We start from the raw sequence: 17,129 nt of genomic DNA, 5'->3' as shown, positions 1-17,129 counted from the left end.
CGTAATTTTTGCCTGAAACTCCTGTGAAAAATTGCGATACTGTCCCTTCAATTTTCTGAGTCGATTCCGTAATCGGTGAGCGAACTGTGAGTTCCGTAATTTTTACTGAACATTTCTCTCCGTGTAGGTAAAAAACTGAAATTTTGGCTCATTACAGCCATGATTGAGCTCAATTTTGGCGCGCTGTATCAGCTCATTCGGCCAGTGTGCCTAAGATGGAACAACTTGTTTAACCCGTTGCTTCGTGTTACGGTACCCCACTTTTCACCGTTTTGTAGTGATGTGCGTGCGCCAGCATGCTTCTCTTATGGCGCACTAATACTCGGACGGACCCCCCACTCCTCTCACACCGAGACGATTCGAGGCTTACGCGAAGCAATGGGTTAAATTTTGTTTTTTCTCAATATCTCAAAAACTACTGCACCGATTTCAATTTTTCTCTTCCCAAAACATTCGTTCCGATGGCCTCTATCTACATCAATCAAAATATATATACCCTTTGATACAAAATTTGGAGATATTGTCGTTTTTGCGCTTTTTTAATGAAAAATCTTGTACGCGCGATAACTTAAGAAAAAAGAAATTTTTTCTCTCTATCCAAACTTTTTTTTTTGTAGACAATACCTGATTATTAATGACAGCATGAATGACTCCACCAGTAGTATAATCGGGCAAATTAGTTAAATGCATGACTTCATAACAAATCCCCTGTCCTGCGAACGCAGCATCTCCGTGCACCAGAACCGCCAGAGACTTTTCGCTCTTTGAGTCGTTTTGCGCCACCTGTTCAGCCCTCACTCGTCCCACTACTAGTGGAGCCACGGCTTCCAAGTGCGAGGGATTTCCCAGCATCGCGATACGCATAGTTTTCCCCGTGCGATCCAATACTTTTTCTGAATGCGTCCCCAGGTGGTACTTCACATCACCAGATCCAAGGCCCTCAAGGGGAACGGGATTGAATTGAGTGAAAAGCTGGTCCAAGGGTTTTCCGCAGACATTCACCAAGGTGTTTAGACGACCTCGATGCGCCATCCCAATTGTCCCAGATTCAATACCTATTGAAATTTTTTTATCCTTGAGGATATCCAAGTATCTTTTGCAGTTTGGTACAGACCACACTATAGATTCAACTATTTTCAATCATAAAATTTGTCAATAAAGGGGAGACTACTATGAGTTTTAAAAGTCGTGGGTTATTGGAGTGAGACTTCTCATACGTTGAAGATCGATTACATAGATCAGAAAACGAATAATTAGTGCAAGAAAACGCTTAAAATGCTAAAAACAGTCCAGGGCCTCTAATTTTTGAGCTACAAAAGATTTTTCTTTCTCAAAATTTTTGGAAAAATGTGTGGAACAACAATTACGAGCCAGTTTTTTGGAATTCGACTCCTACACGGCTGATTTCGTTTTTTTTTTCATGTAAAGAAATTCACTATTTGTGTAAAAAAATACAAAAAAGTGAATTTAACCATGTAGGCGAATTAAAATAAAATAGCTCGTAATGGTTATTCCACATATTTTTCCGAAAATTTTGAAAAAAAAATTCTTCGTAGGTAAAAAATTGGAGGCCCTGGACTGTTTTTGGCATTTTAAGCGTTTTCGGACAAACGAGCAATAAAGAAAATTTTTTTTTGCACTAATTATTCGTTTTCAGATCTATATAATCGATCTTCACCGTATGAAAAGTCTCACTCCAATAACCCACGACTTTTCAAACTCAAAGTAGTCTCCCCTTAAATTGCGTGAGAATAATTTGAAAAAAATCATAAATATTCAGATCGATTTTTCGGCTCGAATCAAATTGAAAAATCGACTTGAATCAAGTCACTATCTACTATTTCGGTGTGAATCATGAGTCAAAAAGTGGTTTATTTCAAGAAGAAGCCGAAAAATCGACTTGAATCAAGTCGAAAAATCGGTTTGAATCAAACCGAAGAATCGGCGTGAATCAAACCGAAAAATGGAGTGATTCACGTTGAAATTCTGTCTGTTCGAGGTAGTAGGTAGATAGCGGCTTGATTCAAGTCGGTTTTTTCGGTTTAAATTAAAGCGTCTTGATTTAAGTCGATTTTTCGACCTGATTCAACCCGATTTTTCGGCTTGATTCAAACCGATATCGGCTTGACAAGTTCCTTCTTGAAATACCTGACTTTTTGACTCATATCGGGCCCGGAATCCGGATCGGCGTAGTCCTAGTCACTCTACTTGAATCAAGTCGAAAATGGACTAGAATCAAGCCGACGTCGACTTGAATCGGTACTTTTTTGGGTGTAATTTTGATGAATATACGAAAAAATAGCCGAAGGAAAAAATAGCCGATGGGTAGTAACACTCGTTGGGTGTGGGAACCGACAAAATGACCGGTCATTTTTTCCGCCTACCAATTTTTATTTAAAATAATTGTGTATTCGAATTTATCACCGGGATGACATTTTACCTAGCTCTGCAGATGTCTCGAAGCACTCTACCAGTGCGGGAATAAACGCCTCGCAACCTTCGAGACCAAATCTCTTCTCCGTCAAATATTTTTTGGCTAAAAACTCCTCGAACGTCACTGCTCTCATCACATTCAACCAAATTCCTTTTCTCTGGTCTGCGGGTAACTCCCAAGCCCCCGGAATCTCAAATTTGTGTCTTAACCACTCCAACTGCACTCGAATTCGATATTTTAATAGTATATTAATCATAATATTTATCATCAATCATAAGTATTTGCACACATTTTCGGCATGAGTATCTTTGGAAGGATTCCTCCAAAGGCTTTTTTGTAGAACATTGTGTTGATGAAGAATAATCTTTCAAAGTAGCTCTATCCTTCGTCCGGACTACGCTGCACTTTTGGATATTTTCAGTTTGCGGATTTTTCAACTAAATTGCATGGAAAAAATTTGAAAAAATTTTATCCATTTTTATCCAATTTTATCTAAATTAAATTTCACAAAATATTAATATTTTTTCAAACATTTCCTTCTTATAAATGAATAATAAAACTTGTTTGCAAAACGGTCCATCATTTTTTAGAAGGTGTTAAAAAACACATCTAATGAAAAAAAATTCTGATTTTAATCTTTGATTACAATGGAAATGTTGATTTTCGCATAAGACACCGGGTTAAATCCTGATTTTTGAACACTTCCTTTAGAAAAACCAAAATAATAATTAAATTAAGAATAAAATTAGGATTCCAAATCTAATCGAGTTCTCTGGAAGTTTTTTGCAGTTTTCCATCATCTTTGTATTTACCGTAAGGGTAGAGCTACTTTAACCCTAGTTTGGTCACCATAGGAGGGAAACGCCGCAGAAGATCGATTTTTTTTTCTTACCATTAACTGGCTGAGCGGAAAAATCCTAAAAAATTGGGATGCGTCAATTCAAGTGTCTAGAAAATTATAATATTTTTTAAAATTATTTATATCCACAATTCCTGAAGAAAAAAAATTATTTCTAACAGACGGGCAATTTTTTCCCGTGTTAAATGAAATTGCCCGTTGTGCGACGTTGCCGAAGTCTCGCTAAATGCGTCCGGGCAGTATAGAGTGAATTCGGCAACGCTCGGGCCTAAATAACACGGCGGCGATTCCCTGCGGAGGTGACCAAAGTCGCAAGTTCTCATATGGTGACCAAACTAGGGTTAATAAATTTTCCCGGGGCCCGCTCAATCTTGAGATATTCACAGATATCACGGATTATGCGCTGTTTTCAAACTTATATTCTCCTCTTAAACAATTTTCCATCATATTTATACTACTTATGCCGAAAAATTATATGGAATTATCCATACTTGTTCAAAGTCTGGAATGAATGTGTATTCCAGCCCCAAATGTCCGCAGTAGACTTTATTCAGTCTCATTAAAATCTCCCTGAGTGGAAGACGTTTCTTATCTCCTCCAATAACAGTCAGAGACCCCAACGAAAATTCTCGATCTAAATCGATGTCAGTCATTCCCTTCAAGTGTTGGCGAACCACCACAGCTGGTGGTAGATTTGGGGTTCCTTGGAGCTTCGCAGAGTCAGGGTTTTGGATGCCTAGGGGGTCTGTGTCAGCTATTAGGTGTCCACGAGCCTGAAGGAATAATTTTCCTCATTAGAATCAATAGTCTTTATTTAAAAAAATGGTTTTTCCAACTTGATAAGCTCGAATCGTTGCATCGATGTCCAGGGTCGCCTCTGTGGGGTCTCCAGATGAACTTTTGATTTCTGATTGTGAGAAAATTGATGATTGAAGTGATTATTAGTGACTGATATTTTCAAGGAACTAGGGGGCTACACCCCCTGCTCGCTCCGCTCGCCAACCCCCGTTTGATTCCCATCAAAATTCAATAGAAAAACCTATCGACTTCGTTAGAAAATTCTATTCAATTTCTATTAAACTATCTATTTGTTTTTGGCTGATTCTACTGACATGTTCAATAGAAAACATTCAATAGAAAAAGTCAACAGAATTCGCTATTTCTATATAACTTATTCTTCTCATACAGTTTCTATAGAATTTGCTCGACTCAAATTTTCCAATTTTTTTTCATTCCATTTTTGTTTTTCTCATCAAGAAAATCAAACGAAATATTTGAGCCGAGGAAATTCTATAGAAAATATCTCGGTAGAATCAGTTATTAGAAAAATTGAATTCTATTAACTTTTTCTACGGAATATTTTCTATTGAACATTTCAATAGAATCGGCCAAAAACTAATAGAACAGTTAGCTAATAGAACAGTTCAATAGAAATTCAATAGAATTTGCTAACGAATTCGACAGGTTTTTCTATTAAATTTTTTCGTCCGTGTAGCCTCTCATGACCCTTCTACACGGAGAGAAATGTTTAGTAAAAATTACGGAACTCATAATTCATTCACCGATTATGGAATCAACTCAGAAAATTTAAGTGATGGTATCGTAATTTTTCACAGGAGATTCACATAAAAATTACGAAACGCTCCGGAAAAATTCTGTGACAGTTCCGTAAAATTTCCTACAACCACATTTCGCTCCGGAATTACGGAAAAGATACGTAATTTTTATTGAATATTTCTCTCCGTGCAGATATACAAATTTCATGTTCCCTAGATTAGGTTTATACAACCTCTCCATTTTTCCACTTCGTTGCCTTAAAAATGTCAAAATGGTCAAAACGACCTTTTTCCATTTAGCACACGATATGATTGTCGATGACGGTTACATGACCGTCATTTGACGGGTCATGTGAGGCATTTGCATCTCTAGTCCTTCGCCGACTTAAATTTCGAAGTGGAAATGGGAGAAAGTGGAATAATATACCTGACATTTGCGCTGAAGGCATACTAGAAGGGTTAGCAGATGCTGATACCCCAGAGGATGCTTTTGGCCTCGGTGGAGACCCGGTGGCTTCGAAATACCTTGCCCAAGACTCCCCCACTGAGCTAGGGTCCCTCAGCCAAGAATTGTACATCCCCTCAATGTACTGACTGTTATTGGGATTGAGAAATGAGTCCGCCCCTCGTTTCCATCGTACATATCGATGTATGCAGGATCTGAAGAGTTTTCCGCTCTCCCATCGTCGTAGAATCCCCAACATTTCTCCATTAGCGGGATATTTTTTTTCTGAATTAAATTCTCATCTCACGTGAAATTTTGACGTTCCGTCTGTCAACTGAATTCAGTTCATTGGTAAATAATCGAATACAAGAAATTTGTTTCGTAATTTTATAAAATTTTGGAGGGAAAAATCGGAGAAAGAATTGACTTTTTTTTCATGGACACCTTTGAAAAAAGTTAATACAAAATCCTAGGACCATTGCGAGAGGAATTCTTTTGGAATCCTGTGAGAAATTCTTGTACTTTTTTTTATTGTCTTCTGTTGGTGATTCTGCAGCAGTTTTTCTACAGAACAATCCGATGGATACGAATAGATTGAAATTTCCCTAGACACGGTATTCTGTAGTATTTTTAGTGCTGAATTTATCTATTCGTCATTGAAAAATATGAAAACTATCTCGAAAACAGAATAAATTTTATTGAAATTTTTTTTACAATGCATTTACCGTTTTCAACTATAGGAAGACCATTAATCTGTCAGGAAAAAAGCCATAAGTGACATTCACACTTGCTGGTAAAAGTCATCATAGAACTGGATTTTTTTTTTTATCGTTATTTTACATCGCTTCGACCCGGTTAGGGTATACTGCGATGATGATCAAAACTTTAAATGGTTAGATCGCACCATTCTACCCGGCCGGGATTTGAACTCGGAACCTTTCGCATATGAGGCAACGAACTTACCCACTGCGCCAAGCCACCGGGCAAGAACTGGATTTATCTTCATAATCTAATTTCATAAAGTTTTCAAGGAAAAAAAAGTTTAACAGAAAAACCTAGCGAATTCGTTAGAAAATTCTATTGGATTCCTATTAACCTTTCTAATATTTTTTGGCCGATTCTATTGAAATGTTCAATATAAAAATTCAGTAGAAAAGGTCAATAGAATTCGATTTTTCTATACAACTTCTTCTATTAAGATATTTTCTGTAGAATATCCTCGGCTCAAATTTTCCAAGTTTTTTTATGTGATTTTCTTTGTGAGGAGTAAAGAAAAAAGAATGAAAAAAACTTGGAAAATTTGAGCCGAGGAAATTCTGTAGAAAATATCTGAAGAGAATAAGTTATACAGAAAAATCACATTCTATTGAATATTTTCTACTGAAGATTTCAATAGAATCGGCCTAAAACTAATAAATAGTTCAATAAAAGCCAATAGAATTTTCCAACGAATTCGCTAGCTTCTTCTATTACATTTTTTCATGCGTGTCTGACTCCGAAAGCAATCACTGCCTATTTCAAATGACTTTCCCTCATTTCATGAGGGATGACAAATTGTGGGATGTGTAAGATATATTCGGAATTTATTCTCTCTCCTTCACCGCACCCCTGCAGCATTGATTGCGAATTTTTATTTTTTTATTTTTTATTTTCAGGGTAGCAATGCGTCGGTTCTCGCAGAGCACAGAGTCTTCACAATTCATCCCAATAATGATCCATCAGCCACAATATATCCACGGAATAGAATTAAATCGAATAAGGTGAGGAACGGGAGTTATACAACAATTTCGTATCAAAAAGTGAACCACAGGAAGGAAAATTTTACGTTTACGCAATTGAGTGAAAATCCCCAGCAGTGACTTTTCTGTCCTGTTGATTTCTTCCAAAAATCGCTGTATTTGGAGAAATCATGGAATTTACAAATATCATTGACATTCGTTTGTGTTTTCTATTGATTGTTTCTCCTTAATTTTCTTCGGTTTTCATAATTTTGTCCTCTTCTTCAGTATACAGTTTGGAATTTCATACCGAAGAATCTTTTCGAGCAGTTCCGGAGGGTAGCGAATTTCTATTTCCTCGTATCTGCGATAATTGCTGTATCAATAGAGTCACCAGTCTCCCCCCTAACGACCTTTCTGCCTCTCCTCTTCGTTATTGTCGTAACAGCTGGTAAGCAGGGCTACGAGGACTTCCAGCGGAATCGCTCGGATGATCGCGTCAATTGCACTCCAGTTACAGTAATTAGGAATAAATGCGTTCAAGTAGGTCAATTATACCAACTAATCGATCCATTAATTCTGACACTGCTTCTGTTATTAATTTTTTGTGATAGCTGCCTCAAAAGTGCACTTTTCGAAACGGTTTAGTATGCGCAAAGCAGTTGTTTTCCGCATGGCGTGCATGAAGTTCACGCGCGTGCACAAAACAACCACATTACCCCAACACGGAGAAAACAATTCCAGAAAAATTTCTGTGCCAGCGCGGTAAAAAGGGTTCGTTTGGACGGACTCGGAAAAACTACCGTGCCAGCACCGAAAAACTTGCTGTGGAGTACAAGAATTTTTCACGGTAAATCCGAGAAAAATTCCTGTAACGGACGCGCGGAGAGAAAAATATTCAAGAAAAATTACGGAACATTTCACGTTTTCAGTGAATTTCTATAGGAATATAAGAGAATAAATCTGAAACGTTCAGTAAATTTTCGGGTCTGTCACCGAAAAAATACAAAAAAGTCACGTAATTTTTCTGGAAGTTGTAAAATCTAACAGAAACTTCAAGACTTATTATGCCTCAGAACATGAAAATTCTTGGATGTTTAAGAAATTTTACGAAAAGTGGTGACTCATGGCTAGCCGTGAGGCGTCGGACGGATGAGTAATTTTTACAGAACAGATCGTAGAATTTACGTGACGATTGACACTTTTTATTGAATTTACCTCGCTCCCAGATTACGTTTCGAAACGTAATTTTCACGTCTTTTTTCTGGTAATTTTTATTGAATATTTCTCTCCATGCGGCAGAAATTCCGGTGCTGGAGTAATTTTTCGGGAATTTTTTGCTCCATGCACTACCGTTCCGAACAGTGAACTCGGCAGGTACCACAAAAAATAGAATGTACACGTGCGTGTGAAAAAGTGGAACTTTACGCACTAGTGACACAATATACAATTCTCAATTGAGGCTTTTTTCAGGTGATCCATTGCGAGCAAATCGTTGTTGGTGACTTCGTCAAAGTTTCCAGAGATGAAGAAGTACCATGTGATCTTATTTTACTCCACAGTAGTGAATCCAATGGCTGTTGTTACGTCACAACGTCTAATTTAGATGGGGAAACTAATTTAAAAGTGAGGCAAATGTCTACAGGAATAATTACAATTGGAACTATGGAATTATTATAAGGATGAATTAAGTCACGCACGTATCATATAAAATAAATAACCGCGATTAAAAACTTTTAATCGTAATTTTACGTGATGATTAATGGGATATGTTTCATGTTTTCTTTTCGAATAACGAGAATGTAACTTATTTATCTCTCGAAAAAATGAAGTCCTGGTGGAATTCATAGAATAGTATCTATGCCTTTTCGATTCTATGGTGACGATATCACACCATCGATGGAAAACTCGTGAGGAAATCATTCGTTTCAAAATTCCATTCACTATTTTATTTTTGCACAGACGATTCAAGTTCCCAAGTTGACCCTCCAAAAATCTCTGGAGGAAGTGATAGTGATGGATGCCACGGTGACTTGTCAACACCCACTCCCAAACTTGTACGAATTTTTCGGGAACATGGAGGCAAAGTTCAGTGAGGATGAGTTCATCACCGGATCTTTGACGATTGATAATGTCCTCCTTCGAGGATCAAGGCTGAAGGACACTGACTTCGTGATTGGGACAGCTGTCTATACTGGGAGAGATACCAAATTATCGCGGAATTCAAAGAATAATTCGCATAAATTTTCTACTGTGGAAAAGTGAGTGGAAAATTATATCTTCTCATCTCAGTCATTCATTTTTGAGGTACTAAATATGTGGACGTCCGCATGAAAAGGGACCACTTTGTCGATATGGTGTTATGTATACTCTGATAATATTGATAACATTCCGCACATTTTGAGCCCAAAAGGTGCTTCATGGGGTCAAAAATGACGTCGTTGGGGAAGATGGAAACGACAATTTAACATTGGTGCAAATCGGAGTTGCTGACACAAAAACGGAAATATCAAATGGCCTCTTTTTATATGGACGTCCACATATGCTCTTCACCGAGAGAAAAATATAATTCTTCTGACTACATTCCATCGCCATCGAATTATAGTCAAAAAGTCCTCAACAATTTTTCATGGGTTACGGTAACTATGGCCGGAGAAGTAATTACTACAATGGAATGTAGTCATTGCAACTATTTTATAGTTCTCCTCACGATAGATTTGTCGTGGTTACTTTTGAACTTTGGTTAGTTTAACTGCATTTTGATTAGCAAAAATTACGCTTGTGAAATTACTATAATGTTATGTGCCGCATTCAAAAAAAATCGTATCGTTCACCAAAATGCCTCAACTATTTTCTTATTGTAAATCGAACTTCAGATTTTTCTCTCAGTGTATATAGTCCGAATATGCGATTTATAGATGCTGTCTCTATGAATGTATATATGTGGTGTTTTTTCTTCATTTTTTTCTCGAAATTTTCTTATAAGGGATGAATCGAATTTCATGAATTTTTTCATCAATATAGACTTTAATAATCTTTATTTATTGACATCAATTGAAATTCAATTTTTTATACATAGTTTGATTCAGTAGCGAAGCGGTAAACCGGATTAAGTCGATTTTGACTACTGGCCAGTTTTTAATGAATATCTCGGAATCTAAAAGAGATGAGAAAATTTTTGTCACAACCTTTTTTGTAGAGACGATTGAGGGGTATAAAAAAGGTCATGAGAAATATTTAGCTATCTCTCTTAGATTCCGAGATATTAATCAAAAACTGACCAAATGTCAAAACCGACTTAACCCGGCTTACCGCTTCGCTACTGGATTAGAATTACAATTATTACCGAAACAACTCATCCATTAGGGATCGAAATGAATCATGCCCGCCCAAACCACTACCTCTACTACTTTCTTCCTAAATCTTATGTCTCGCCGTACAATAAAGCGAGTTCATCGGTCCTATCTTCAAACTCGATTTCTGCCCGGTGTGACATACAATATTATAAATCACTTGGGCATAAACTCCATTTTCAACGAATGTGAAGTTTACAGGCCGAGCCGAAGGCGAAATTTGTGCTCTCGTACTCAAATGTACTTTTTTTTCTTTTATTTTCCTCAGAACTATCAATAATTATCTAATTTTCTTCATCTTCGTGATGGTCTTTGAGATCTTGGCCTCAACACTTTTCAAGGAATTCATCGCAGTCAATCAAGAGTGGGATGATTATCTTGGCGAATCCGAATTGGTGAATTTCTCCAAGCTGCTGAATGATATCCTCACTTTTACAGTGCTGTACAATTACCTGATACCTATATCTCTCTATGTGACTATTGGCAAGTATCCATTTACCTGAAAAAGTTACAGTTAGTAAAGTTTCAGTTATCACGCACGAAAAAATTTAATAGAAAAGCCTATCGAATTCGTTAGAAAATTCTATTGAATTTCTATTAAAATTTCTATTAGTTTTTGGCTGATTCTATTGACATATTTAATAGAAAACATTCAATAGAAAACGTCAACAGAATTCGATTTTTCTATATAACTTATTCTTTTCATATATTTTCCATAGAATTTGCGGGACTCAAATTTTCTAAATTTTGTCATTCTATTTCGGTTTCTCAAATGTTTGTCTCGATATCTGTCTCGTCTCGTCTCGAGAAATTAAAAAACCGAAAATCTCGAGATCCAGGCAAGATAAATCCTCCCGGAATTGTGACGGATGCACCGATTCAATGTCTTTCAAGATTGCGACGATTTCAAAACGTTCGTGTTTTTCCAGACCGTGATGATCTCTTCAAAATAAGTCTCGACTAGTCTTGACGGTATTACAAATTTCATTCCCAGTGAAATTTAAAATTTTATGATTGTTTCCCCGCTAAATCGAATTCAACATCGTTCTACTGAAGATTACTAATAAACTGTCCAGGAAATTTCAATTGTTTTCTAACAGTGTAATATTTAATCAAAGTCGAATTCTTGAATATCTCCAATGCGTATGTGAATATCGCTAAATACGCTTTAAATACGCCTGCAAAGCATTGATGACGAATTGATGGTTATAATCAATTTGAAAAACTGCAGAACTACAAAAATTTCTGGGCTCCTACTTTTTCCGATGGGACAACGAGATGTACGACGAAAGAGAAGATCTCTATCCACTAGTAAATACATCAGATTTGAATGAAGAGCTCGGACAAGTGGAATACCTCTTTACTGATAAGACCGGAACTCTCACTGAGAACTTGATGGTCTTCAGGCGATGCTCGATAGATGGGAAGATGTATCTAGAGAAGGACTGCAACGGGAAACTGTATTTAATTCCTGAGAATGGAGATGATAGAGAAGCTGGGAAAATTCAGACTTGGCCCGTAAGTTTTCAATAAAACGGAAACGATATCCAGTTGCACAAGTGCTTTTGTATCAATGTCCGTATTTTTTTGATTTTTTATTATATCGAATCAGTATGATCCAAAAAGTCCGAAAATGCCATTTTTAGACCTCATTCGTACGCGTATGTGTAGGGGAGGTTGGGGTAAAACGGACACTTTTGACTTTTTTTAAATGTTAATGAGGGGTGGAAATATTGATAAATTTTAATAATTTTTTTTTTCAATACAAAGAACAAGTACATTCTATTTCTCTTTGTGACGAGCCTAAACTGAGCTCAAATGATAAATTCGTTTCCGAGTTACGAATAATTTTTTAAAAGTCTACTGTCCATTTTACCCCATCCTCCCCGATGTGTGTACGGGTGACCGTCAGGGCTCTCTATCTCAATTCTAAAACGCCCCCCCCTCCCCCCTATAAGAGCCCTGTTTTTTCCCATAAGAATTACCCGGAATTTTCATGGAAAATGTAATTCTGTTCACGCACGAAAAAATTTAATAGAAAAACCTATCGAATTCGTTAGAAAATTCTATTGCATTTCTATTAAACTTTCTATTAGTTTTTGGCTGATTCTATTGACATGTTTAATAGAAAACATTCAATAGAAAAAGTCAACAGAATTCGATTTTTCTATATAACTTACTCTTTTCATATATTTTCTATCGAATTTGCTCGACTCGAATTTTCTAAGTTTTTTTCATTCTATTTTTCTTTTCTTCTCATCAAGAAAATCAAACGAAAAAACTTAGAAAATTTGAGCCGAGGAAATTCTATAGAAAATATTTCAATAGAATAAGTTATATAGAAAAATTGAATTCTATTGACTTTTTCTACTGAATATTTTCTATTGAACATTTCAATAGAATCGGCCAAAAAATAATAGAACAGTTCAATAGAAATTCAATAGAATTTTCTAACGAATTCGATAGGTTTTTCAATTCAATTTTGTCGTCAGTGTTTGCCCCCTCCTCCTGTTATGTCACTAGAAAGATCGTTGAAGATTTCGAGTTTTTCATGAATTTCCCTGAAAGTGAGCTTTCTGATGGTTTCTTCAAATGTTATATTTCAAATTCATTCAAGTATGCATGAATGAAATTTTTCTATTAACATTTTATCGAAGGGTTAAGCGGAGAGATAGAACTTAAAAAGACAATCTGTTGTGTAGAACAAACCGATAATAAGAATAATGATGATGATAACATCTAAGTTGAAGATCTGACAAAATTAGTCAAAAAGACATCTTATTCAATTTAATAAAATGAAATAAACAATGAATTATACATGATAGAAGGTAATGACGTGCAAATAACCATTTGGAAACGTGTTGCTAAATTATTAGTAAAAATCACTACACTATATGCAATGCGAGAGCAATTTCCCACTTGTTTTCCTTTTAGGCTGAAATTTGGCACTTCATGATTGCGCTCTCGCTCTGCCATTCCGTTCACGTCGCTCCTCCGGTTCTTATGAAGAGCATAGCAGCAAAACGAACAGCGTTTCGAGAGAGCTTCAGGCAGAGGTCAATTACTAGGGTCAATAGTTCTCTGTTGATGGACCCAGCATTACCAGAATATCAGGTGAAGAAATAAAGTGGCAAAAAAGATCAGTCCAAAGTGAATTACGAATCATCTCGCAGAGATCTGAGAATGGGAGGGATTGAAAAAAGGAAGTCATAACAACAGAAAGGCTCTTGTGACGAATTTTTACAAACCTCTTCAATCCTAGGATATTTACAGAGTCGTATAGATATTCCTGTCTTACTGGATAAAACCGATACTTAATTCTCAATTTTAGAAGATCAAACGTTCCGAGAAACAGTTTTTTCATTCTTTTGCGCACGATAAATTAAGAAAAATGGAACTAGCAATTTGAAATTTGGTTTGATTATAGCTCTAATAACATACATGATGATTTGATTTAATAGATATTATTGCAAAGAATATTTTGACGTAAAAAAACAATTCAGTCACGTAATTTTCGAGATATTCAGAAAAAAAACATTTTTGAAAAATTGCTGTATCTCGGAAACTCCTTGACCGTTTCTATTTTTTTGAATGAATTTAGGCCGCTTCAGCTGACGAAAAAGCCCTTGTTGAAGCCTCAGCAAGATGTGGTGTTGTATTAACTAAATACAGTGGAGACGAAATGGAGCTCAAAATTGGAGAAAAGATTCTTTTCTTTACAAAGTTAGAAACGTTAGAATTTACTTCAGGTAAGGGTCATCAAACAGTTCATTCAAAATAAAAAATTGTGATATCCAATTCATTTGGGTTTTCGTATTGCAGACAGAAAAAGAATGTCAGTAATTGTAGAAGATTCGGTTGGAGATCTTTGGTTGTACAGCAAAGGAGCAGATACAGAGATGCTGTCACTGATTGCTGAAGGGAAGGTCACAGAGGCTGAAACCCACTTGGCAGATTTCTCCAAGGTCAATAGCAATATTCAATTGTATTTCCCAGTGATAAGGTCGAAAAAATGAGTGAAGAATACAGATTCCCCTCTGAATTTCCTCTAAAAAAGTCTTTTGATGAATTTTCTCAAGCCCCTTCGTTCTGAGAATATTCACGAAATTATATAACGGCATGAACTTGTCGTGTTGTTAAAGATAATTCAATAGCGAAGTGGTAAAACGATTTAAGTCGACTTATCTCTTAGCTGAGTTTTTTAAGAATATCTCCGAATCTAAAGCAGATAATGAAATTTTCGTAATAACCTTTTTTCTAGAGCTAATTGAGTGCTATAAAAAAGGTTCTGACAAGAATTGAGCTATCTCCCTTAGATTCCGAGACATTCACTAAAAACTGTCCAATAGTCAAAATCGACTTACACCGTTTTACCACTTCGCTACTGAATTATTAACTGGAACATTTTCTTTTTCTGCAGAGAGGACTCAGGACACTTGTCGTTGCCTACAGGAAACTCACTATCGCAGAATACGATAAATTTTCGAGAGCAGTTGAGCAGGCGAAACAAGTGATTGGAACTGAACGTGCTCAGGGAATAAACAAGGCTTATCATTTGATTGAGAATAATTTAACATTGCTTGGGGTCACAGGGGTTGAGGATCGACTGCAAGAGGGAGTGGAGGAGACTCTAGAGTCTTTAAGAGTAGCAGGAATCAAGGTAGACAACGAGTTGAATTTAGATCATATATCGAGGGGCCACTCACTCCTGAAATCACGGCGCCACTTTGGCGTGAAATCATTTTGAAATCACTTCGAAATCATGTGAAATCATCGAAATCAGTGGCGCACCGGCGTAGTGCGAACCGTGCAAGCAATTTGTGATTTTCAAATTGACACGCCTGCCAACGCTGACAGGAAAATGCCGCTCACTGATATAGAAAAGGTGGAACGATTCAGTTGCACCAAACGAGGCTTCTTACCTGTTACCGCGATTCATTAATAGTTAACGAAGCGTGGTAATAGTTAAAAAGCCTCGTTTGGTTCGACTAAGCCGTTCTATCAGTGTACTTACTGTCATAGTAAAATGGTAAAATGGACCGCTTTTCATCGTCATTAGATCAAGATTGGCGAAGTAGAATCAAACGAATTCACTATTATTTGCCAGTTATTGTTGCCAGTTTTGATTTTCATAATTTGAAACAACCAGTTTTACCCCACCTCTATTATTTATTAACTTTATTTTTCTGAAATCACTGATTTCGAATTAATGAAATCATGAAATCACCGCACGTGACGCTCCAAATCGCCGAAATCATTTTTTTCCGAAATCACTGAAATCTCTGAAATCGACTGCATTTCGAAATCATAGTATCACTCAATTATGGAGTGAGTAGCCCCTCGTAATATTCACATTTTGTGCTTCTACACTGCTCACGGCGTTCGTAAATTTGCGCGACCAACGGTGCGTGAATATTAAAGACCTTAATTTATTTCATTTTTTTTCTAATTTATCAATGCCGGATGATATCAGACGGAAGGACCCGGGGGCCCGTCTTATTTTCCTCGCGTCAATTTTTCCTATGCTACTTTTTCCACGTCACTTTTTCCCCAACTTTTTTCCTTTCTAATTTTCTGATTCAATTTGTATATTTTGACGTACATTTGGTCAAAACAATTGTTGATTGTAATGATAAGTGGAGATTATCCTTCTTTTGTAAGCCTCGACCGAATTACGATAACCCGGTCGTTTATTGATTTTCGAGTCTGTATTGATTTTTTTAATGAGAGGGGATAATCTTCGGCTATCGGACCTGACTGATGACTGAAAGCATTCAACTATGACAGTTTCAACAAGTTTCAGGTATCGATGGGAAAAAGAGGAAACAGTTTGTTTTAGGAAAATCTGTCGGGGAAGAAATGGCAATTGGAAGAAATGTCTGGGAAAAAATATCGGGGAAAAAGTGTCGGGGAAGAAAAGTCGTGGAACCGAAGGACCCGTACATACCTACACGTGAACAACGTTTTGGAATTCGTTCAAATAATTCAGATTTCTTCACGAACATTAAGATTCACTCTACTTTTGTTTTTTTGTTAGGTTTGGGTTTTAACAGGAGATAAAGCAGAGACTGCAGAGAACATTGCCTTCTCCTGTGGACATTTCAAGAGTGGAACTGATGTCTTAAAACTGATGGGCAAGATGACAATCCAACTTTGTTTCATTACGTTGACGAGTTTCGAGTAAGTTCCACGAATTAATTGGAAATGAATGATTATCTAGATAATGAGCAGAGAAAAATACTGCCGTAACGCCATTTTTGCGGCTGATAAAGTGATAAAATGAATGTTCGACTGAAAAAGTCAGTATTTCCCCTGACACACCGCATGGCTGAGATATTTAAAAATTAACTAAATGATAACGATCTCCACTCGAAACTTTCCATCACCTCCCTTTACGCCTTTTTCTCCTAGACGAAGACTGAAATTAGAACCTTGTAAGCAGTATGGCCTGTTAATGGATGGATCTAGTCTAACAATTGCAATGAAACATTGTCCAGAGTTATTGAGAATCGTTGCAATGTCCTGTGATGCTGTCGTCTGCTGCAGAATGTCTCCACTTCAGAAATCCGAAGTAATTCTATGGAAAAAATCTTCTAGTAATATTTAACCCTCGATCACTCGCTCAGTGAGCGCGGCGCCGCCCGTTTTTTTATATTTTCCCGTGGTTCTCGCCGCTTAAAAATTCTGAGAAAATTAGAGTTCCTAGTTCAATCGTTTTGTTAAACGTTGGCGTTGTCCGTTTTTTTCGGGAAATTTGTTTAGCT

General features: G+C 36.7%; 1 protein-coding gene across 6 annotated transcripts in view; it reads left to right on the top strand.

The window, feature by feature from the left end:
- The window catches only part of LOC107047846 (probable phospholipid-transporting ATPase IF), a 59,188-nt gene that overhangs the window by 20,154 nt on the left and 21,905 nt on the right, over positions 1-17,129 (top strand). For all 6 annotated transcript variants that reach the window (XM_015270703.1, XM_015270707.1, XM_015270704.1 and 3 more), the window contains 12 exons: positions 6,950-7,054; positions 7,301-7,555; positions 8,486-8,638; positions 8,975-9,273; positions 10,634-10,848; positions 11,597-11,883; positions 13,300-13,479; positions 13,967-14,114; positions 14,188-14,330; positions 14,786-15,025; positions 16,403-16,545; positions 16,777-16,936. In XM_015270703.1, coding sequence (XP_015126189.1) covers positions 6,950-7,054; positions 7,301-7,555; positions 8,486-8,638; positions 8,975-9,273; positions 10,634-10,848; positions 11,597-11,883; positions 13,300-13,479; positions 13,967-14,114; positions 14,188-14,330; positions 14,786-15,025; positions 16,403-16,545; positions 16,777-16,936 — 2,328 coding nt within the window. The remainder of the gene's footprint in view (positions 1-6,949; positions 7,055-7,300; positions 7,556-8,485; positions 8,639-8,974; positions 9,274-10,633; positions 10,849-11,596; positions 11,884-13,299; positions 13,480-13,966; positions 14,115-14,187; positions 14,331-14,785; positions 15,026-16,402; positions 16,546-16,776; positions 16,937-17,129) is intronic.

The sequence above is a fragment of the Diachasma alloeum genome, unplaced genomic scaffold, assembly GCF_001412515.2.
Source record: "Diachasma alloeum isolate Michigan unplaced genomic scaffold, Dall2.0 Dall_scaffold_78908, whole genome shotgun sequence".
Lineage (NCBI taxonomy): Eukaryota > Metazoa > Arthropoda > Insecta > Hymenoptera > Braconidae > Diachasma > Diachasma alloeum.
Note: the sequence above shows the minus strand (reverse complement) of the source record. Positions and strands in the feature narration are given on the sequence as shown.